Source organism: Elephas maximus, chromosome 13 (assembly GCF_024166365.1).
Source record: "Elephas maximus indicus isolate mEleMax1 chromosome 13, mEleMax1 primary haplotype, whole genome shotgun sequence".
In the NCBI taxonomy this organism is placed as follows: domain Eukaryota; kingdom Metazoa; phylum Chordata; class Mammalia; order Proboscidea; family Elephantidae; genus Elephas; species Elephas maximus.
Genome location: NC_064831.1, coordinates 57,318,119 through 57,340,881, shown reverse-complemented (window position 1 = coordinate 57,340,881; position 22,763 = coordinate 57,318,119). Strand labels below are relative to the sequence as shown.

Here is a 22,763-nt window from a genome sequence, read left to right as displayed (position 1 = left end):
ACCCACATTACTCACAAACGGCAGGATAGTGTAACGGAGCTTTCTGCCTAGGGTCAATCTCCACCATTTATTAGCTGTGTTACCTTGAACAAATAACAACTCTGGTCAGTTTCCTTTTCATAACATGGGAATGATAATAATAGTACATAGCTGACAAGGTTGTTGTAGGGGTTAAAGGAGTTAAAATACAGTATTTACAGCACTTAAAATACTGCATGATACACGGTTTAAGTACTTTGTTAGCTTTGATTACTGCAATTTTCCTTTGAAATTATATTACAGTTTATATTTTACAATGCCATCTAAAGTAGTGGTTCTCAAACTTGAGTGTGCATCAGAATTATCTGAAGAGCATGTACAGATTCCTGGGTCCCACTCCCAGAGTTCCTGATTCCACAGGTCTGGGGTGGGGCCTGAGAATCTGCATTTCCCACAAGTTCCTAGCTGGTGTGGATGATACTGGTGCTGGAACCACATCTGGAGAACCACTGGTCTAAAGAGTTATTTAACTGAAACACAGACCTAATAAACCATATTAGGGTGAAGCAAGTGGAGATTTAAAGTACCTGTGATTTACAATTATTTGTATATATAAAGAATGCTGGTGACACAATAGTTAAGTGCTTGGCTCCTAACCAAAAGTCGGTGGTTCAAACCCACCCAGTGGCTTCACAGGAAAAAAGACTTGGCAATCTGCTCCCATAACAATTACAGCCTAGGAAACCCTATGGGCCATTTTACTCTGTCATGTAGGGCCCTTATGAGTCGAAATTGACTTGATGGCATACAACAACTTGTATATATACATTTGCCAGAAACAATTTGACTGCCTAGGTTAATGGTAAAGGAAGCCCGTTTTATAGCTTTGGAGAAATTGGGTCAATTTAGAGTAAGAAATGAGTCTAATCCAAGCTATGTATCCTACAGAAAAGGAAATTGAGGCCTACCCAGCTGCGGAGTGCCAGAGCCAGGGGTCTAACCTTAGTACTCTGACTCCCAAACAAGCACACTTTCCACTAGAACTACTGCTTGTTGTCAGCCTGCTTGAAGGAAATCAATTACAGCTCCAGGTAGAAGTGTAATCTGCCCCTTCTGAGAGTGATGCGGTATGCTCACAAAAACTCAGGATTCCTTGGGAGGGTAGGGGAAAGTCTTCCAATATTTTCTCATTATACACATTCTATGTATTACCAGAAAGAATTCTACACTGTATGCAGAGATCAGCCTCAATTAATCAGGCTAACACATAGGCTCTCTTTCTTTACATGGGCCTTCACTTTCCAAGTCCTGAGTAACCTTTTTACGTAAGTGGGGGCACTGAGCCACATGGACGTGACTATTCTTACTTAGCTCCTCTGTTGCATTTTACAATTCAGTGTCAACAGACATTGATTACTGTAATGTATCCTGGGCTGACCAAACAGCTCCCTCTGGATTCCATTCTGAAGTGAAAAGGCTTCTGGCTTTTCAGCTAGAGCACTCTTGTACACAATACCAAACCACAAGGGGAGCAGCCCTGGGAAATACAATTATCTCAAGGGAAGCTGTGAAACTGGCCTGCAGAAGGTCTGGAAGATTCTCCCCCAGATTCTTGTCTCTTTTTTAGAGATGTTCTAGGCCTGGAGGAATAGAGGAAACTAAAGAGAAAGTTAATTGTTCCTGTAGTCAACATGAAGTATACTTCATGGGGAAGAACTGGCTGTTTCTGGACAAGAGTTTCCATTAGTGTTTCAACTGTTTGGAGTCTGTAAAAATGGGGACCGGGTTTATAGGGGATGTTGGGTGAAAGAGAGGATGATAAGAGTGAGGTAAGAGAATTTGGGCATGATTCACAATCGGGAAGTCTATGAAATGGTTGAGTCCCAAGGCTCGTACTTTGGAAAAGGTGAATTTAGGAAAGTTTCTCCCAGATGGGAGGTAAGAGACCAAAATCCTGCCTGGAAGAACAAGTAAACCCGTTGAAGATCTGAGAATCCTGATAGAATGATCGTAGGCAAATCACTTCAAGCCTTATTCAAATGGAGCTAAATCTAAGAGTTAAAAATCGTTATGCATGTGGATGCATTTTAGAACTGGGATAGGTAAATGTGAAAAACGAACAAACAAACAATAAAATGCCTTAACCATTTCAGAAAATTCTGAAATTTGACGTCATGGCTTCAAATTTTTCAGAACATAATACTTGTAAACGGTGTCTCAGTGCAAGATGGATTTTTTTTTTTGCTGTAAACGTTCCGGGTGAGGTGATCTACAGTGTACGGCCTTGGGGTTTTACCAGGAGCAGAGTTTGTGGAACGCGACCTCCAGTGTATGGCACGGGGCTGAGGGGTGGTGCTGGGCTCCTGGACGAGGTCTGGGTGGGCATATTTGGGAGTTCTCTCAGGGGCTGAGGCCCTCGAGGACTGAAGGCAGTCTGGGAGCGGCGCCCCAAACGAGTGGACGCGCGCGAAGCGGCGCTGCTGGGCCTCGCTCCCAGGTGTCTTAGCTGGGCGGGGCCGGGAGAGGCCCATTTCCCACCTGGATTAAGATGGATCCAATGGGGTCGTAGTTTTCAGTCTCCTGAGCCATGGTCAGGGCCGGGGAGAGTAACCTCCCCCCCGGAGGCGCCATCTCCAGGCGCTGAAACCTTCGGCCAGGGGCGTGTGTCCCCATGGCAACGCTATGCGCGGCCCGGCCTATTCTACCGCGGGAGCGGAAGAGGGGAGCGAGGAAGGAGCCGGGGCGGCCTATCCGTTCCGAGATGGCGCCCTTCCTTGAGTGTCTCCCCCGCACGGCGGCGGCTGTGGTACAGCCCAAGGCGGAAGCGGCTCCTGGACGGAACCGGCTCCAGAGCGCAGCCATGGCCGCGGGCGTCCCCTGTGCGCTGGTCACCAGCTGCTCCTCCACCTTTACCGGGGACCGTCTGGTCCAACGTGAGTAGCGAGGCGGCTGGGCCGGCCTTCAACCCCTCAAGCCTCGGTGGGCAACAGGACCAGGGCCTCAACCTGGACCTTGTCGCCGCCGCAGGTCCTCGGCGGTGGCCTGAGGCTCTCCAGGTTCTTCTCAGTTTCTGTCGAGGTCCCTACCCACGCCCCCAGGTGTCAACCCTGTAACTCTTAAACTCATTGCTTTTCTGCCTGCCCGGTGCACTACTGCGTTACTTCCAGCATCTGTAAAGTGGGACTGATCCCTGCCCAGCCCACCTCACGGGCTGTTGGGAGGATTCAGTGAGATGAAGACCATAAAAGACGCTCTGGAAACTGTATTGAGCTACACGAGTATAAGGTGCAGAGACTGTTGATACAGTTGTGGCTTTTATTGCTGTCCCGGCTCCTGAGGTAGGGAGTATGTTTCCTCTGACTTTCGTGTGTGTTCAATTACTAGGTTAACCCTTGATGTATGCAAGACTTGTTCTTGTACTCTTTACTATGTGGTTAGTCCCTGCTTTGCCTTCTGAGGTTCTCCACCAATATTAGTTTTAGAGTATTTCTGAGCCTAGTCCCTTCGCCTCTGGACCCTCATATTGGTTGTCAGATTAAGTAAGTCTTAAACCCTAAGTGAAGAGACCATTGTGTTGGAGAGAGCACAGCACGGATCATAGGCTCAACTCTGCCGCTGAAGGGCCCTGTGAAGTTGGCTGTAACTCAAGACACCTTTTTCACATCCATGGCGTGGTGTCAGAGCACTGACTCTTAGCTGTATGATTGTGGGTAGGTCACTTAACCTCTGCCTTTCAGTCTTCTCATCTATAAAATGGGCACAATTAATCCATCATTTACAAGATTGTTGGGCTTCATTTAGACCTGGGTTCAATTTCCTGCCGCTTCACCTCCAGTGCAGCCACTGCCCATCTGTCCTGGAGGTTTAACGGGTTCCTGTGATGCTGAATAGGTTTCAGCGGAGCTTTCAGACTGAGACAGACTAGGAAGAAAGGCTTGGCAACCTACTTCCAAAAAATCAGCCAATGAAAGCCCCGTGAATCATAGCGGCCTGACCCCATTGTGCATGGGGAATTGATGGCATTTTTAACAACAGCAGTGTTGTTATTAAAGCATATTATCTCAGTGACCCTCAGTTTTCTAAACTTTAAAATGTACTTATTTAGCAGGGTTATCTGAAAGAAAGGTGAGGTGACATTTGGGAAAGCACTTTGTAAGCTGTATAAAGCATCCTACAATTTTATTTTTTTTTTACACCTACCAAATGTTAGAATCAGGCAGATGTCCCTCCAGCACAGATTTTCTATGACTTAGTTATCGTTTGTGATCACTTAGAATGTTCCTTGCTAGGGTAAAATTTTAATTATAGCACTTATTAAATGGCAACTAACTGCCATTTCCTTACCTCTTAGAAGTGCTCCTTCCCATTGTTTTTTTTTTAACGTAATGTTTCTTTGTAAAAGTAGTGGATTCTCATTAAGTACAATTTAGCATATGGAGAAAAGAAAATGTCATAGTCTCATCACCCAAACACAAACACTGCTAACATTTCAGTGCATTTCCTTCCAGTTTTTCTTCTAATGCATACTTGTTTTTAAATAATTCAAATTATATTTCATATGTAATTTTTATGCTGACTTTTTCACTTCATAAAATTAATTTCCATCACAAATTACATCTAGCAAACATGTCATACTTTGTTCAAGATTCTTAAGCCTCTTGGTATATTTAAATTTCCAAAAAATGTATATCCGTTTTAATTCTCATCACTGAACTATGAAAGTCCTTACGGCCAGCCTCAGAAACCTGTGCTAAGTATTCTGATGGCCATGGTGCTGTATATATCGTATGCTTTAAGGAGCAAAAATTTTTATTTCTTTTTGCTACTCATAGGCCTGGGACTCAGAGGCCTTATTTGCAGTATTCTAGGTGGATGTCTGCCATTATATAAAAGGGGCATTACTGATTTCCGTTGTAGGCTTTTAAAGGGAAATGAAGGCTCAGGAGCCTGAGGGACTTTTAGAAGGCTATCTATAACATGAGAGTAAGTCTCAGGGCCAGAACGCTTTCCACCTCACATATGATTTTAACTTTTATTCTGGAAATATTTATTAAGCACAGAGCTAGTCTCTTTGCCAGTTACTGCCGCTACAGTGTTGGCTAAGATACTATCCCTGTCCTCGAGAAGGATGTAGTGAAAACAGGTGTATGCTCCACTTGTGAAGATACTGAAACGTAGATACTTAAGTTTTAACATCTTACTCTGGTTCCCTAGAAGGAACTTTAGATGGAAAAGTTCCTGGAGACTTGTTCAGATTTAAAGTATATAATGCCAACTCAGCAACCATAAGCCATTCGGTTTCTACTGCTAAACATTTGGAGCAAAATTTGTTCTTTTAGTGAAATGTGGGAATTTGAAGATGTTATAATCATAGCAGGCATTTATATGCATATCCTTTTTTTTTTTTTTTTTTTACTGTTCTCAAGCATGTTTTTACATCATTTAATTTGGTACTTGTATCCCTATGAGGGGAGCCCTGGTGGTGCAGTGGTTAAGAGCTCTGCTGCTGACCAAAAGATCGACAGTTTGAATCTACCAGCTGTTCCTTGGAAACCCCGTGGGGCAGTTCCACTCTGTCCTTTAAGGTCGCTACCAGTTGGAATTTACTGTACGGCAACAGATTTGGTTTGTTTTTTTAATCTCTGTGAAGGTAGTTTATTTCCATATGACAGATGAAGAAATTGTAGCTTGGAAATACGAGGTGACTTGCCAAAGTGCTCACCCAGCACGCGCTGGTGCTAGTGTTCATACTCAGGATTTGTATGTATGTGAATGAAATGTATTGGAATTCCATAGCAATCAGGACTTTAAGATGGTGGCATTGGTATAAGAAAATGATAGAGAAGATTAACTCCTAAAAGAAGGTTTTGAAATACGCTGACATTTCCATTTCAGAATGGTTAATATCTTAATTTTGAATGGGGGGGGGAAGAAAAGCTCTGCTTAGAAGACTTATCTTTGAAAAGATCATTATGCATGCTTGATAGTCTGCGGTGTCTGGATTGTTCTTTTCTCCAGTGAGTGAACTTGGAGTAGAGACAGTATATATTAGTCCCTTCTACTTATTTTTAACTTCCAACATTGTAACTCTGCAAGAAAAGAAAAAAAAAATACATCAAACGGTAAAAACAAAAGGTCGTTCCAGGTCATCTCTAACATCCGATTCTGTGGTATAAGGTTAATTACTTAGTTTTATGTTGAGTTCGTAATGGTTCTTCACGTGATGTGGCATTATTAAATTTTTCTCTGTGTTTATTTTTTGAAAATTGAAGAATCAAGCCTCAATTTAAAATTGCAGCAGACACCTCACTTGTGGAGTGGAGAATTTGACTTTTTTGTGTTTAAAATTCAGATGCATTTATCCACAGAAACAATCCGCTGGTAGTCAGATTTCTAATACTGTGGTACTAGATAGCTCACTTTTACGATGAGTAAAATAGGCTTAAGGAGTCCTGGGGCCGCAGTGGTTAAAGCTCTTGGCTGTTGGAACCCACCAGCCACTCTGCAGGAGAAAGATGTGGCAGTACACTTCCGTAAAGATTTACAGCTTTAGAAATTCAATGGGGCAGTTCTGTGATGTCCTACAGGGTCTCTATGAGTTGGAATCTACTCGAGGCGACGCGTTTGGTTTTGAGTTTTTAAAGTGGGCTTTGGGGAATTACACAGGCAAAGCCAACCATCGTTTATACCTCTGTTTCTTTGGGAAAAACACTTCCTTCTGCAAGACTGGGAGTTTTTTCCTAGGCCTATCAGGCTCTTATACTTACAAATGAATTTTAAAATATTTTACTAAGGAGAACATTCTTGTTTCAAAGGTTGTTGCTGTGGTTTTTGGATGCTGTTGAGTCAGCCCCAGATGCATAGCGGCCCCATGCTCAACAGGATTGGACCGTTGTGATCCATAGGGTTTTCACTGGCTGATTTTTCTGACATAGATCACCAGCCCTTTCTTCCCAGTCTGGAAGCTCCACCAAAACCTATTTAGCATCATAGCCACTTGCCAGCCTCCACTGACAGATGGGTGATAGCTATGCTTGAGATAAATTGGCTGGGAACTGAACCCAGGTCTCCCAGCATGGAAGGCAAGACTTCTACCATTGGACCGCCACTGCCCCCGCTTCAAAGGTAGGGCTGTAATACAGCTTAGCCAACATAGGCTGGCAACAGAGTAGAGATAAGAGCTTGGGTCTTCTAATTTGCCTTTTTCTGCAGCTGCTTGAGGTATTCTGAGTGGAGCCTTTGGTTTATTTACTGTGAGCATAAGTAATAATTTTTGCTTAAGCAGAGTTGCTTATTTTGTTGTGGTAGGAGGACTCTGCCTTTGATTGGATTGGGAATTTCCAAGTCTTTATTTTCTTCAAAGAGTGAAAGATTGGGCTAGCAAGGTTTACCACAAAGGCCTTCAGTTGTCATCACAGAGTGATTCAGTAGATGGTCAGACTAAAGCAGTGATTTTAGCGGGTAGTGGGGTAGGAACTGACTTTGATTTGTGTTTAGCTAAGTAATTTAAAAAATTTTTTCAATTAACATTTAAAGGGACTCGACGGCACTGGGTTTAAAGGGCGCCTAAGATTTTATGTTCATTAAAGAAAGGATGTTAAGTCATCGACCTAAAGCAGAGAGAAAGCTTAGATACAAGTTCATATTCTCTGTAGACCCAAGGGGACTTAAAAAAGTCTATGTTACGTTCCAGGGTGTGTGTGTGTGTGAGAGAGAGAGAGAAACAGAAATGAAAGCTCAGTGAAGTTGCGATTTCACAGCTCATAAAAGTTGGTGAGCCAAGATTGCATTCTAGTTCTTCTGTATGTGTGAATTATGGTGAACTTCTGGCAATCCGAGCTGTGTGTATTCAAAGTGGAGGTAGGTATAGGGGTAGGACAAATTACGGTAGAAGATTTGACTGCTAAAATGAGAACTTTAAGAGCTCTCAAAGTATGCTTGCACTTTTTCTTTTGGGATAGTTGGAGCCTTAATAGATGAGCCATAATAAATATTAAATGAAATCACCTCTAATAGTACTCAGTTTGTGTCCTTACTTGTGGAGTAGAAAATTTGACTTTTTGTGTGAAATTTAAGGCTAATCTTTTAATATTATTGATGAGTGACATAATTATAAAATATTTGTCTTTCCAATAAATGGCATTCTTTGGGGGAGGTACAGAGTAGGAAGAGAAATATCCGTTGGACAGTGTTATGCATCAGCCCACGTTGCACAAAACCATTTACGATACGTGGAGTATTGTATCATTCTGGAAGACCCTGAGCAAGTCTATGCTTGGGCCTTTATTTCTGGGCCATCTAACTTGTTTTTGTGTAGCAAAAGGTAAAAACATCTTGAAAGTACTCAGTGGTCATTTGATTTAAACAGCTTGCCACATTTTGCCCTGTATAATTCTTTAGCAGGTAATTATATTCAGTAAATAATGAAATCTAATATAAACCCATTTTTTTTAAAAGGTTAGCATATGAAAATTATTTTAAGTTTGCCTGGCAAGAATTATAATCTGGACACGATGTTATATTTATGTTGGAGCCAGTGCAATAAGATATCATAGGCACATCTCTAATAATTACTTATCCAGGAAGTTAGATTGACGTAGGTTCAACAGATGAGGACAGTTGTGAAACTCTTAAAGAGCCTTTGTGATGTTTTAGGTACAGTAACCAATAACTTGTTTGGGGTTTAATTTTCCACACAGACCTGAAGACTGGTTCTCCAGAAAGGTGGGGAGACATATTGTCATGCTTGGATCAAAGTCAGTATGCTCAGAGTGGGAAAGTGTGATCATTTGGTAATAAATAGAGCGTGCACTGTGATGCTGACCGAGGAGAGTTGCCATGTCTATCTGAATTCCTCCAGGGTTGTTCAGGATTTTTGTGAGGAAAAAATTTTGGATTTAGCACTGAATTCTACCCTCTCACTAGTTAATTTTTCATTCACAAATGTTTACCAAGTATCTTAATATGTGCCACCCATTGTTCTAAGTAGGAGTCCCTGGATAGCATAATTGGTTAGGTGCTCGACTACTACCTTGGTAGTATTTGAACCCACCCAGAGGCACCTCAGAAGAAAGGCCTGACAGTCTACTTCTGAAATGTCACAGCTTTAAAAACCCTTTGGAGTGTTGTTCTGCTCTGCACACACAGGATCACCATGATTTGTGCCTCAGTCACCTACCTCATCAACAAAACAAGAGGATCATCTTCCAGCTTCCATGATTTTTTTTTTTAACAGCATTATTGAGGCATAGCTTACATTCTTTAAAATTCACCTGTTCTAAGTATACAATTCAGTGATTTTTAACATATTATGGAGTCGTCCAATTATTACCACAATATCATTTTTGAACATTTCCGTCACCCCAGAAGGAATCCGTGTGTCCATTGGCAGTCACTTCTCATTCCCTCCTCCAGCTCTAGGCAACTACTAATCTACTTTCTGTCTCTATACATTTGCCCTCTTTGGACATTTCATATAAACAGAATCAAGTAACAGGTAGCCTTTTGTATCTAGATACAACATTATGCCCCTTTCATTTAGCATAATGTTTTTGAGATTTCATCCATGTTTTGACATAGACTTTGTATTCCATTATATGGATAAACCAGATTTTATTTACCCATTCATTAGTTGATGGACATTTGGAATGTTTCCACTTTTTGAATGTTACAGTAATACTATGAACATTCTTATACAAGTTTTTGTGTGAACATATATTTTCATTTCTCTTGGGTAGGTACCTAAGTGTGGGTTTGCTGGCTCATACGGTAAGTTTCTGTTTAATATTTTAAGAAACTGCCAAGACTGTTTTCCTAAGTGGTTGCACCATTTTGCATTTTCACCAGCTATGTATGAAGTTTCCAATTTCTCCACTTCTTTGACAGCACTTAGTATTGTCTATATTTTTTACTTTAGTCAGGGGCCACCTCAAGGGCAGCTAACAGTGGTGTGAAATAGTATTTCATTGTGGCTTTGATTTGCATTTCACGATGACATTGAGAATACTTTCATGTGCATTAGCCATTCGTATATCTACCTTGGTGGAAAAAAAAAAAAAAAACCACCAAACGCATTGCTGTCAAATTGAATCCAACTCAAAATGTCTATTCAAGTCTTTTGCCCATTTTCGAATTATTTGTCTTATTGAATTGTATGAGTTCTTTATATATTATGGCTACAAGTCTCTTACCAAATATATGATTTGCAACAATTCTTACCATTCTGTGGCTTGTCTTTCAGCTTTTTTTATGCCATCAACTTTCTTTTTTTTATTGAACTTTAGATGAAGATTTGCAGAACAAACTAGTTTCTCATCACACAGTATACACATTGTTGTATGACATTGGTTAACAACCCCACGACGTGTCAACACTCTACCTTCTCAACCCTGGGCTCCCTATTTCCAGCTGTCCTGTTCCCTCCTACCTTCCAGTCCCTGCCCCAGGGCTGGTGTGCCCTTTTAGTCTGGTTTTGTTCCATGGGCCTGTTCAGTCTTTGACTGGAGGGTGAACCTCAGGAGTGACCTCATTACTTAGCTGAAAGAGTATCCGGGGACCATACTCTCAGGCTTTCTCCAGTCTCTGTCAGGCCAACAATCTTGGTCTTTCTTTTTGAGTTAGAATTTTGTTCTATGTTTTTCTCCAGCTCTGTTGGGGACCCTCTATTGTGATCCCTGTCAGAGCAGTCAGTGGTGGTAGCCAGGCACCATCTAGTTGTACTGGACTCAGTCTGGTGGAGCCCATGGTAGATGTGGTCCATTGGTCCTTTGGACTTGTCTTTTCCTTATGTCTTTAATTTTCTTCATTCTTGCTTGCTCCCGAAGGGGTGAGACCAGTGGGGTATCCTAGATGGCCGCTCACAGGCTTTTAAGACCGCAGACGCTACTCACCAAAGTAGAATGTAGAACATTTTCTTTATAAGCTATGTTATGCCATCGGAGCTAGGTGTTCCCTGAGACCATGGTCCCCACAGCCCTCAGCCCAGCAGTTCGGTCCCTCAGGAAGTTTGGATGTGTCTATATGGAGCTACCATGACCCTCCCTTGTACAAGTTGTGCTGGCTTTCCCAGTATTGTGTACTGTCTTACCCTTCACCAAAATCTTTAAGCTTTCTTGATGGTGTCTTTAGAAGTGCAAAAGTTTTTCTAATTTTGATGAAGTCTAATTTATGTTTTTTTTTTTTTTCTTATGGTCTTTTGACTGTGTGTTGTCCCATGGTGATTTTATCCTCTTGAAAGATTTTTTGGATTCTGGGGTACTGGATCTGTTAGCTTTATGACACCTTCCAGTGGGCCAAGCTTATTGTCAATATTTGAATACACAGGCTATAGAATATATGTTATCCATTAAACATATTTTTTTTTGGAAAATTTTTTTGGACTTGTTTACCTTTTTTCCAGAATAAATTAGCAGCTGATACAGATAATGTGATCCTGAGCAGATATTGCTATTTCTTGTAAGACTTTATTTGGTTGCTTCTTTGTTTATGAAAAATCACAATTTGAATATAAAAAATTATTTTCATCTCATGATTGTCCTGTTAAGGTTTGTGCGTTATTTCTTCCAGAGAACTACCATTCATTCACCAATTATTTTTAAAGCATCTGAGATTAATTCCCAAATGTTTTTTGTAGTTAAAATAATCAAAGAAGAGCTTGAGATAGCTTTTATCAGGGTGTGCATTCTAGAACTTTTGTGAATACAGTGAAATCAATTCTACCAAGTTCCTTTGCTTTAGATCAGAGTTTCTCAATACCGTTGCCATTTTGGGCCAGATAATTCTTTGCTTTGTAGGACTGTCCTGTGTATTGTAGGGTGTTTAGCGGCATCCTTTGCCTCTATCCACTGGATCCAGTAGTACCTCCCCACTTGTGACAACTAAAAATGCCTCCAGATGTTGACAGAGGATAAAATCTCCTCCCAATTGGGAGCCATGCTTTTGAAGTGTGTTTAGAATTGTGGTTTTAAGTAAATAAGTAATAATAATAGAATTCATAGATGGTCCGTCCCCACAAAATACGGATAGGAATTGTCCATCAGCTGTGCCAATGGGATTGATATAATGGCCTTTGCATTGAGCTCATAGAACTTAGCGGCTGATGGTTCCCACTTGGTCCTCCTAAAACATTTTTCCGTATTCTTTCTCCCCTTCCTCCCAGTATCTTTATGTTCTTCTCTGTCCATGTTTGTTTCTCACTGCCTTGTGAGGTCTTCTAAGGGCAGGCAGAAACTATGCCTCTCTCTACCCTCCCCGTGCCCAATTATTTTAAGAGTAAGCTGTGGCGACCAATTCCAGATGGCTGTTGGGAGAAAGTAAACTTGAGGAAAAGGAGGAGGACTGGGATAGATTTCCTCTGCTTCAACTTTTAAAAGTTTTCCACTCTGATATAAAAAGCCCAAGAGCATGTGGAAATGTGAATTTAAAGTGTGACCAGAGAGAAGGGTGTGTGAGGGAAAGGTAATTAAGTGTCGTAAGCAAACCAGAATCATTGTTAAAGCAGTGGTGTGTTACTTTAACTCAATCCAGTTATTCTTCCTTGGGCAACTTAGTAGTGCTGCAGTGATTGATCTATCACATGGACTGAAACAAATCCTTGCCCCAGGAGGCCCAGTTATGATTACTCAGGGAATCACAGATAGGAATTTCTCGACATTTGTCTGGGTAAAGCCCCAGCTACACCATTGCACTGTTTTACCATTTCAGTGCCACGCAGCCTGCAGAGGCCCCTTACATTACACCATTATGATCTATTCCTAGTCCTTGGGGAATAATCTGAGAGGTCCTAACTGCTACAGAGTATTTGACCAAGTGGAACCCACCTGAATGACATTCTCATCAAGTTGTGGCTATGAAATTGTAACCGGTTGCAACTATATGGACCCATTATAATTTTTAAAGGTTTCTCTTTACCTTTCCTTGCCAGCTAATGAACATTCTGGGTTTTGTATTTTTCCCCAATCACATTTTGCTGAATGCTTTCCTTTCATAATGGCTACTTTCCTCTTCAATTGACGTCAGACTTTGCTGCCTGTAATTTTCCCAATTGCTTTTTCTTCTTCTCAGTATGTGCCGTAACAATGGAAAAAAATTTTTTTGAGAAGGCATATTTTGGGGTAGAGGTCAGAAGTGGAGGGGATGAGCCAGAGCAGCTTAAACCACCCTCCTCCAAAAAAAAAATAAACTCATTTTCATTGAGTCAGTTCCAACTCATGGTGACCCATGTGCTACAGAATAGAACTGCTCCATAGGGCTTTCTTAGCTGTGATTTTTACCAAAGCAGGTCACCAAGCCTTTCTTCCAAGGCGCCACTGGGTGGGCTTGAACCTCCAACCTTTAGGTTAGTAGCCCAGCGCAAACCATTTGCACCAGCCAGGAACCTGAGCAGGTTAAAGGAGGCGGCTCTTTCTTCAGTGTTTCTCTAACCTCCCCTTGTCAGGAGTTCTGTCTTCTGTGCAAAAAATTGAGCTGGAAAAAAGGAAACATTTCCTGAAGGCCTACTCTGAGCCCAGTCCCTATGCTTTCTTATACATTGTTTCATTTAATCTTCAAGAAACTGTTTGAGGAGTGACTTTGTACCCGCTTGCAAGTGAGAAAAAGGAGACACAGAGAGGCTAATATGGCCAAATTCTCACAGAGGGCCAGCATTCAAACACAGGCCTGTCTGACCCCAGACCTGTGCTGTTTCTGTTACACTTGACCTTTTCTGTTCTGACCAACACTGGTGGCGCAAAGGGAAAGCAGAGGCACTTTGGGCCCCCAGCTGACTGGTGGCACAAAGGGAAAGCAGAGGCACTTTGGGCCCCAGCCGAGTGGATACCATGAAAGAGATTCATATCTGAGGTGGGAGGCTATAATGCCTGTTATAAAGACCAATTTCATTTTTAAGAGAAAAAAATAAAACCAATTTTGCATTATCAGAAGAGTTCCGGTTTCTGGAAGGATCATCTTTTTTTTTTTTTTTTTTAATTGTACTTTAGATGAAGGTTTACAGAACAAGCTGGTTTCTCACCAAACAGTACACATTGTCGTATGACATTGGTTAACAACCCCATGACATGTCAACACTCTCCTTTCTCAACCCTGGCTTCCCTGTTACCAGCTGTCCTGTTCCTTCCTACTTTCCAGTCCCTGCCCCAGGCTGGTGCGCCTCGTTAGTCTTGTTTTGTTCCACGGGACTGTTCAGTCTTTGGCTGAAGGATGAACCTCAGGAGTGACTTCATTACTGAGCTGAGAGGGTGTCTGAGGGCCATACTCTCAGGGTTTCTCCAGCCTGTCAGGCCAGCAATTCTGGTCTTTCTTTTTGAGCTGGAATTTTGTTCTATGTTTTTCTCTAGCTCTGTTGGGGACCCTCTATTGTGATCCCTGTCAGAGCAGCCAGTGGTGGTAGCCAGGCATCATCTAGTTGTACTGGACTCAGTCTGGTGGAGGCCGTGGTAGATGTGGTCCATTAGCCCTTTGAACTAATCTTTCCCTTATGTCTTTAGATTTCTTCGTTCTTGCATGATCCCGAAGGGGTGAAACCAGTGGGGTATCCTAGATGGCCGCTCGCAGGCTTTTAAGACCCCAGGCATTACTCACCAAAGTAGAATGTAGAACATATTCTTTATGAACTCTGTATGCCAATTGACCTAGATGTTCCCTGAGACCAGGGTCCCGACACCCTGAGCCTAGCAATTCGGTCCCTCAGGTCCATGTGTCTATGGAGCTACCATGGGTTTGCCTTGTACAGGTTGTACTTGTTGGAAGGATCATCTTTTGACTTGAGGTTGCAGCTGTCACTTTCTTCAGAGTGTAGAAAATATGATTTAACTACAAAGCAACTTCTCTTCCCAAAGAGTGTCATTATTGAAAACCAAACAAGAACAGCAACCAAAAATAAACCAAACCCTTTGAGTCGATTCCTACTCGTAGCGACCCTAGAGGACCAAGTAGAACTGCCCCATATGGTTTCCAAGGAGAGGCTGGTGGATTCAAACTGCCGACCTTTTGGTTAGCAGCTCAGCTCTTAACCACTGTGCCACCAGGGCACCTTTACCTCTGAGAGAAGGAACATTAGGATAGATAGCAGAACAAAGCTGGGCAGGAGAAAAGAGGGCGATGTTGGATTGCTGAACTGAAATGCTGCCTCGGCATACAGCTTTCTTCAAGCCTTTTGAACCCTTCATTTCAGGTACTTGACATGGGATTATAGGAGAAATAAATTTACTAAGGAAGTGAGAGAGCAAATAGTTGTGCAGAACTTGGTCATTATGTACAACAGTTTCTCCTCAAGCAGGGAACCTAGAACTGGGGAAAAGGTTTATACTTGCTACCTGAACTGGATTAAGAGTTAATTTCTCATCTGAAGGCACTACACATTAGCTATTTTAAGCTGTGAAATCAAATTTGCAGTAACAGACTTGGCAATTAATCACCTAGTATTTGTGTCTTTAAAAATGATATATAGCCCAGCACCAGTAGACGGCTGCCAACAATCTGAGTGAGGCAGGCTGAGATCCACCAGGTGGAGGTGAAGCTGCTCTTGGTTTTATTTGTGTATATCCGAGCTGACCACATCAACACTCATTTTTTTGTTGTTAGGTGCCGTTGAGTGGATTCCAGCTCATAGTGACCCTATGTACAACAGAACGAAACACTGCCCAGTCCTGCGCCATTCACACAATCATTGTTATGCTTGAGCCCATTGTTTCAGCCACTGTGTCGGTGCATCTCCTGGAGGGTCTTCCTCTTTTTCACTGATCCTCTACCAAGCATGATGTCTTTCTCCAGGGCCTGGTCCCTTCTGATAACATGTACAAAGTACATGAGACAAAGTCTCGCCATCCTCACTTCTAAGGAGCATTCTGGCTGTACTTCTTCCAAGACGGATGTGCTCGTTCTTCTAGCAGTCCGTGGTATATTCAATTTTCTTTGCCAGCACCATAATTCGAAGGCATCAATTCTTCTTCGGTCTTCCTTATTCATTGTCCAGCTTTCACATGCATAGGAAACAATTGAAAACAGCATGGCTTGGGTCGGGCGCACTTGATGTCCTCAAGGTGACATCTTTGGTTTTTGACACTTAAAGAGGTCTTTTGCGGCCAGACCTCTGTTTAGTGACAAGCAGAGAAGGGAGACCATTGCATGTTTTTCTAAGAAGTCTGGCAAAAACAAACAAACAACAACAACAACAAAAAACCAAACCTTCAAAATCACCATGACTTACCTTTGACATATAAATTACCTGAAACCTATAGACAGTTTTCTGATGGGTAATTGTGCTTAAGGTTCGTACATTCTGGTATCCTTGTTCTGGCCATTACTTTTGGTGTTCATAAAAAAGCAGAGGATACCGTAGGCCCATAGGTCAGTTTTGGCTTACTGCACTTGCTTGTGAGCTAGCTCAGTACTCTAACATGTGATATATATCCATGGTGTAGTGGGAAAAAATGCTGGTGGCCTGAATTCCGTTTTAGGGGCTCTTTTTAGGCAAGTGGCTTCTTTTTTCTGGCCCTCAGCTTTCTTATCTGTGAAATGAGTGAATTATACTAACTGATCTCTAGAAACTCTTTACCATGTGTACAAGTGTTTGGGTGATTGTTTTTTTAATTTGGAAAAGAATAAATTTGTTGTTAAACATTTGAAACCAAACCAAGGAGATGAAGGAGGAAAGCGATATTTAGCATAGACATTTACATTTGTTAAATTAAACTCCACATGATGATATTGATGGTGAGAACTGGAATGAGACAGTCTTCACTATTCTTCCCTGGCTCTAATATAGCACAGATGTGATAATGAAGTCCATATGTCGCCTCGCAGAAACTATCCGATTAGACGTAAAATGTTAAAACAAAAAATCTGATAACTCAACTGAGCTATCAACTTGTTTTAGGCAGCACAGAGAATAATAATAAAAACAACACAAAATGCAGCTACTAAAACAAGTGAAATATGAAATGCTTTTTCCCAATTTATGGGTTCTAGTCCCACCTAGGTTTAGAAAAAGAAAAAGAAAGAAATAGCTCCTTTCTGTGTGTTAAGTAAAATTTTAATCATTTTCAAATCAAAGGCAGTACAGAAATGAAATGTGAAGAGCTCTGAGTAACAAGCATTGGTTTGTTCTCTTGTATTCTAAATTCTAAACATGGTTTGATAACATGAGCCAGCCTTAGTGGATCTAAATATTCTAAATTATAATTAGCAAGTATATGACATTTTAATTGATTTTTTTTATGTTAGTCGAAGAAGCTGATTTAAAAGAAAGCATAAACCAAATTTGATTCCAGCTTTTAACTATACAGCTAGCTTAGGAAATATCAAGAACCGATTGTGGAGATTGTAGGAGTGTTACTCCCATGTTCCTGGTATTTCCCTCCTTTAAAAAAGAATGAATTCATTATTTAAAAAAATTACCCATGATGAGGACAGATTTCATATGGTGACTCCTCCCACCCATTAAAAAAATCAGTATGTACATTCATTGGCACTCTCCTTGGTTTGCTTTGCCTTCTTCCATATGTGTTTTTATTGTTATATTAAGGTATGTGCGTTAGCTGTGCAGTAGTGAGCTCTTGGAAACACAGCCACATATTGCTGTGCCACCTGCCTGAAGTTTTGAAAATTAGCTCTGAATGCAATGTAGTCTTTGATGCAGGATTTTTCTTTCCTGAGACATTTACATGAAAGCAGAATCCTTGATTTTAATAACTCACCTATTCCTCAGGCTTATTTCCCACTGAACTTGTCATATTGCTCATGAGGGACATTGCAGCTGGTTGCTGTGGAACTGGTGGACACTACATATAAGGTTGTGACTTCAGGTAGAAATTTAACAGAAGGAACTGCCAATTTCTTAAAGAAACAGTATAAACTCAGTTTTTTGAATATGGGTGCAGACCTTCTGTTAATAATTTAACAGTAACAGTTCTGGTTTTGGTGAAAAAATGTTTAAAAAGTTAGTTTCACAATGTGCCTTATATCAAGAGCGTACATTTATTTTAAATTCTAGTTTTTCCTTAAAAAAGAAACAAAAAACTTTTCATTTTTTAGAAGACCAGTTCTTCCTAATAACCGCCTAGTAAAAGTTTACCTATAAAATGAACACACGCACACATTTTCTGTATTATTGTACATTTTTTCTAGCAGTCTTCTGGACTAAATCACTTCCCCATACTTTTATGTTGAGCAAAAACTATGTTTCCAAATGTATAATCTTAGCTCTGGAATTTACACTGTAACTTCTAGTTTTCACTCCCCTCCTGGTTGTGAATTTGAGGAATACTTTATATGTTCACTTTAGTATGTGTTGAAAAAGAGCATGTGGCCATTTTTCTGTGTATTCTTCTAAGATAACCCGGTTAGTGGCGGGTCATCTTACTTCTCTGAGCTCATTTCCCATATCTGTATAAATCGAAGGTTATGGGTATAGGTGTGAGAGGTGGAAGTTTGAGTTAGAAAAAATTCTCACGTGTATTCCAGTTCTAGACATTGTATGACATTGTGGAAGTAGAACGTTTTGACGGTTCCATGACCACATCTGTATTCAAATTTGCTCATCATCGATGTGGCTTTTACTGTAAGGAATTTCGTAGTAGTTACACAACCACGCTGCACGTAGACTTCTAAAAGAAGATTTAGGTATACTCTGAAACATTTAATTTGCTTGGCTATTCACATTTACCATTTGCCAGAGATGTCTTTGTCGAACGAGAATTTGTGTTGGCTTTTAAGAATGTGAATAAGGCTGAATATAAATGTAAGTAGGGTCATTTATCAGTATCTGTTCTTTTATTACATTAGTTGAATTAATGTCTAAGCATTTGGCCTGAGGAATATATATGGCGGCTCTATTTTATTAGCCTTAATCCTCTCATCCTTTTACCTTAAAACAAGTACAAAATAATTATGAATTAATGAATATTCTTGTAATCTTCCATCTCCAATGAAGTACTTAAGGAATAAAATTAATAGAGCTGTCATCCTTCCTCTTCTCCTTGTTCTTTCTAGACATTGGTTGGGTAATGATTCTGTTCTCTCTTATTATCTAATCTAGTCACAATAAGTTTTCTCTCTGTGAAGCAAAAAGCCAGTGGCTTAAATTGTGTCGCCATTACTTCCACAATCAAATGCTCAGATACCCTAATAAATACAAGGCCCCTTGAAATCCTTACATAAAGGGAAGCAGCAGAAGTGCTATATTAATCTAGTATCTCCCTGAGAAAATCGACCGAATGTGTATGGGTTTTGCTCTTTTCGTGATAATGTTATATCATTGTGTCATTTATGTAGATATCCTTGGGACAGAGGACCTTATTGCAGAAGTGACTTCCAATGATTCTGTGAGATTTTACCCCTGGACCATTGATAATAAATACTATTCAGCGGATATCAATCTATGTGTGGCGCCAAACAAATTTCTTGTCACTGCAGAGATTGCAGAGTGTGTCCAAGCGCTTGTGATTTACTTTGACAGTACACAAGTAAGACTTTATTTTTCACGGTGCCTTGAATACGCCTGCCCCCCCGCCCCCGCGCCCTGAATTTTCTGTGGGTTCTCTTAATGCCTCTTTTTCTGTTTTTGTTTGTTTGTACATTTGTTTTTCCTCCCTCTAGAAATCTGGCCTGGATAGTGTCTCTTCATGGCTTCCACTGGCAGAAGCTTGGTTACCTGAGGTGATGATCTTGGTCTGTGATAGAGTGTCTGAAAATGGTAAGCTACTTGGATGGTACAGTAGTTGGTACATACATTTGTCATCCCTTGGTAAACAGAATACATTTGTTTCCTTAACTGAGAACAATACATATCATGTGCTAAACTTTATTATTTTACCGAAATATTTCAGCTGTTTCTTTTTGGAATCTTGAGATATTCTTTTTTTTTTTTTAAGGAATGGACACTTTGGAGTTGAGAAATAATTTTCTCTATATTACCTTATTTTAAATACCTTAAGAATAACACCGATATTAAGAAAAAAATATTGAGATTTGTAGAGAGTATTGCAGAGATATTGATGTTTTATTTATAAACATTCTTTTGCATACTGTCTTAGGCATAAACCGACAAAAAGCTCAAGAATGGTGCATCAAACATGGCTTTGAATTGGTAGAACTTAGTCCAGAGGAGTTGCCTGAGGAGGATGGTAAGTGCATGTCGGTAGAAAGCATGGCATTTGGATTCAGATATGAGAGATTATTTTAATTCAAGACAGACGAATCACAGTAAAATTAAAAGAGCATTATTCATTCCCCCCCTCCCCCAGCTGTTTGAAAAGATGAGAGAAAAATTCATTGATGTGGTCTTACCATCAGTTTAATCATCCGTTCATTTGGTCTTAACCACCCATTTTAGGACTTTTGAAAATGTTATTTGTTTGTTTTTCTTATGCATAAAGGTAGAGGACTTCTACCTTAAATCTTGGTCCTTTCCTTAATCCCTTATCCTTTTCCTGCTGTTCTAGGTTACTGAGGACAGGCTGTTAGAGACAGGTTCTGTGTGAACTGTGTTCTGTAGACTCTTAGGAGACTTCTTTTTCAGCTGTACGAAAACTGTGTCTGTTGTTATTTTCCATATGTAGTCTTACAGTCCTCAATACCTGAAGGATTTCCATTTCCTGAATACATGATCATGCCTTCATTGTAGCCAAGGAGGCCAGTTCATTGTTGCTGTGCTACCTGAAATTACTACCCTGTTACTTTACCTTGTATCAGGCAAATTCCAGAAGCAGGGCAATACCAATATTAAGTTTATTATTATTATTATTTATGATCCTTTTCCTGCCTTTTGGAGCCCCGGTGGTGCAGTGGTTAAACAGCTTGACTGCTATCTGAAAGGTCAGTGGCTTGAAACCACCGGTGGCTCTGTGGGAGAAAGACGTGGCAGTCTACTTCTGTAGATTTAGAGCTTTGAAAACCCTGTGATGCAGTTCTACTCTGGCCTGTAGGGTTGCTGTGAGTCAGAATTGACTCAACAGCAGTGGGTTTTTTTTTTGTTTTCCTACCTGATTACAGTCAGACAGTAATTTCACTTCTTACTCTCAAACTATCTTCCTGTGATCAAGAAGTTCTCTGGATATCTGTCATAAAGAAGAGTCATTATTCTGTGGTTCCCAGGAAAAGATACGGCATTTATAGGTTTTATAACAACTAAGAAGACCGTTTCTGCCTTCAGGAAATTCATTCTCTGTAGATAACCAAGACTGGTATCTCTTTGACTCTCCTGGTATTATATAAAGGAAACCTACATTTTTGGGAGAATATGAATGGATTCCATTGGTAAGGCAAGGGGATGACTTTATGTTATTAGCCTCTTATACTGTGTATTTTTTCATTGTTTTAGTTTCTAGAATGTTTTTATTAGGAGCTCTAAGCTTTGTATGTGCTTTATTTTTTTTCAATACATAAATTACAGTGTGAAGTAACAACTAAAGAGACAAGATAATTAAGCCACAGTTATTTGAAACTATGGCTCGGGGACATATTTATACATGTGGATGAAGGTATTTGTATGTATGCATAAGTGTGTGTGTAAATATATATATTTTTCCTCTCCCTAATTAGATGACTTCCCAGAATCTACAGGAGTAAAGCGAATTGTGCAAGCCTTGAATGCGAACATCTGGTCCAATGTTGTGATGAAGAATGGTTAGTAACTTGAGACTAAAAGTCATTTTTTTCTTGTTCCTTGTAAGCTTTCAATTATTCTGATATATGTGGAACTATTAGGATTATGGAAACCCTGGTGGTGTAGTGGTTAAGTGCTACAGCTGCTAACCAAAAAGCCAGCAGTTCGAATCCGCCAGGCGCTCCTTGGAAACTCTATGGAGCAGTTCTGCTCTGTCCTAGAGGGTCACTATGAGTCGGAATTGACTCAACGGCAGCGGGTTTGGTTTGGGTGTTTTATTAGGATTGTGTGCAATCTGTAGATTTGTTCCAATTCTTGGCTCCTCAGACATTTCTAGGAATTTTAAATATATGTTTAGTAGTTAATGTAGTAAGAACTTATAGCATACCTATAATGTGCCTAGCATCGTCTTTGGCTTTGAGATATGCCCCCAAAATTGTCAGACATGGACCATGTCCTTAAGGAGCTCATAATCCAGGTGTGGAATCCAAGTGTGCACATGTAAAATGCCAGGTGACAATGCCAGGCCATCTGTGATGAGTGAAGGATGACTGATACAGGAAGTAGGTGCATAGAGGTCAGAGAGGTGGCTGTTGCCATGGACTTGATTCGACAGAGAGCTTCAAGGAGAAAGCAGGTGTCGATGGTAGTCTTCCTGGGATGGTTAAGTTTGGAGTTGATGAAGGCAAGGGTTACAAACCAAGAAGGAAACTTGGCATCAAGAAAATGGCTGTATCAAATTGACAAAAGCAACTTGAAAGATTAGGTAAGAATCTTAGGAGGCAGTGAGTTTATGTTCATGGGGGACAAACAACTCAGAAAAGGAGGGTAAGAATGGTTGCACAGCTCAAAGAATGTACGTGTAGAAACTGTTGAATTGATGTATGTTTTGCTGTGTATATTCTCAACAACAATGAAAAAAATAAATAAAATTATAAAAAAAAAAAAAGAAGGATTGGTATATGTTCTAGGTTGCTAGAAGGACCTCACCAAGTAGTAGGAACTGGCTTACAGAGAGCCCTGAACGCTAGGCCAAGGAATCTGGGCTTTTTCCTATAGGAATTGGTGAGTCACTGGAAAATTTTTAACAAGGGATTGATGCAAAGAAATTGACATTTTTGGAAGGTTAATGTGATAGGAGTGTGCAGGGTGGATTGGCATGTGAAGGAGGTGGAGTTAAGAG

The 22,763-nt window shown here is 40.6% G+C and overlaps 2 protein-coding genes across 14 annotated transcripts in view; one reads left to right on the top strand and one right to left on the bottom strand.

Annotated features, from left to right (window-relative positions):
- IQCH (IQ motif containing H) overlaps nucleotides 1–2,637 on the bottom strand; it is a 256,643-nt gene extending 254,006 nt beyond the window's left edge. For all 10 annotated transcript variants that reach the window (XR_007519882.1, XM_049905656.1, XM_049905654.1 and 7 more), the window contains exon 1: nucleotides 2,518–2,637. Coding sequence is in view for 9 of the 10 variants with exons in the window: in XM_049905656.1 (XP_049761613.1) it covers nucleotides 2,518–2,610 (93 nt within the window). In the remaining variant the exon portion in view is untranslated. The remainder of the gene's footprint in view (nucleotides 1–2,517) is intronic.
- The window catches only part of AAGAB (alpha and gamma adaptin binding protein), a 52,245-nt gene continuing 32,004 nt past the window's right edge, over nucleotides 2,523–22,763 (top strand). For 2 of the 4 annotated variants that reach the window (XM_049905669.1, XM_049905665.1), the window contains exons 1-5: nucleotides 2,530–2,912; nucleotides 19,249–19,439; nucleotides 19,573–19,669; nucleotides 20,010–20,099; nucleotides 21,517–21,600. In XM_049905669.1, coding sequence (XP_049761626.1) covers nucleotides 2,651–2,912; nucleotides 19,249–19,439; nucleotides 19,573–19,669; nucleotides 20,010–20,099; nucleotides 21,517–21,600 — 724 coding nt within the window. In that variant the 5' untranslated portion in view covers nucleotides 2,530–2,650. Of the gene's footprint in view, nucleotides 2,913–19,248; nucleotides 19,440–19,572; nucleotides 19,670–20,009; nucleotides 20,100–21,516; nucleotides 21,601–22,763 lie in introns of all 4 variants that reach the window. The other 2 variants (XM_049905668.1, XM_049905666.1) reach the window with 2 other exon arrangements.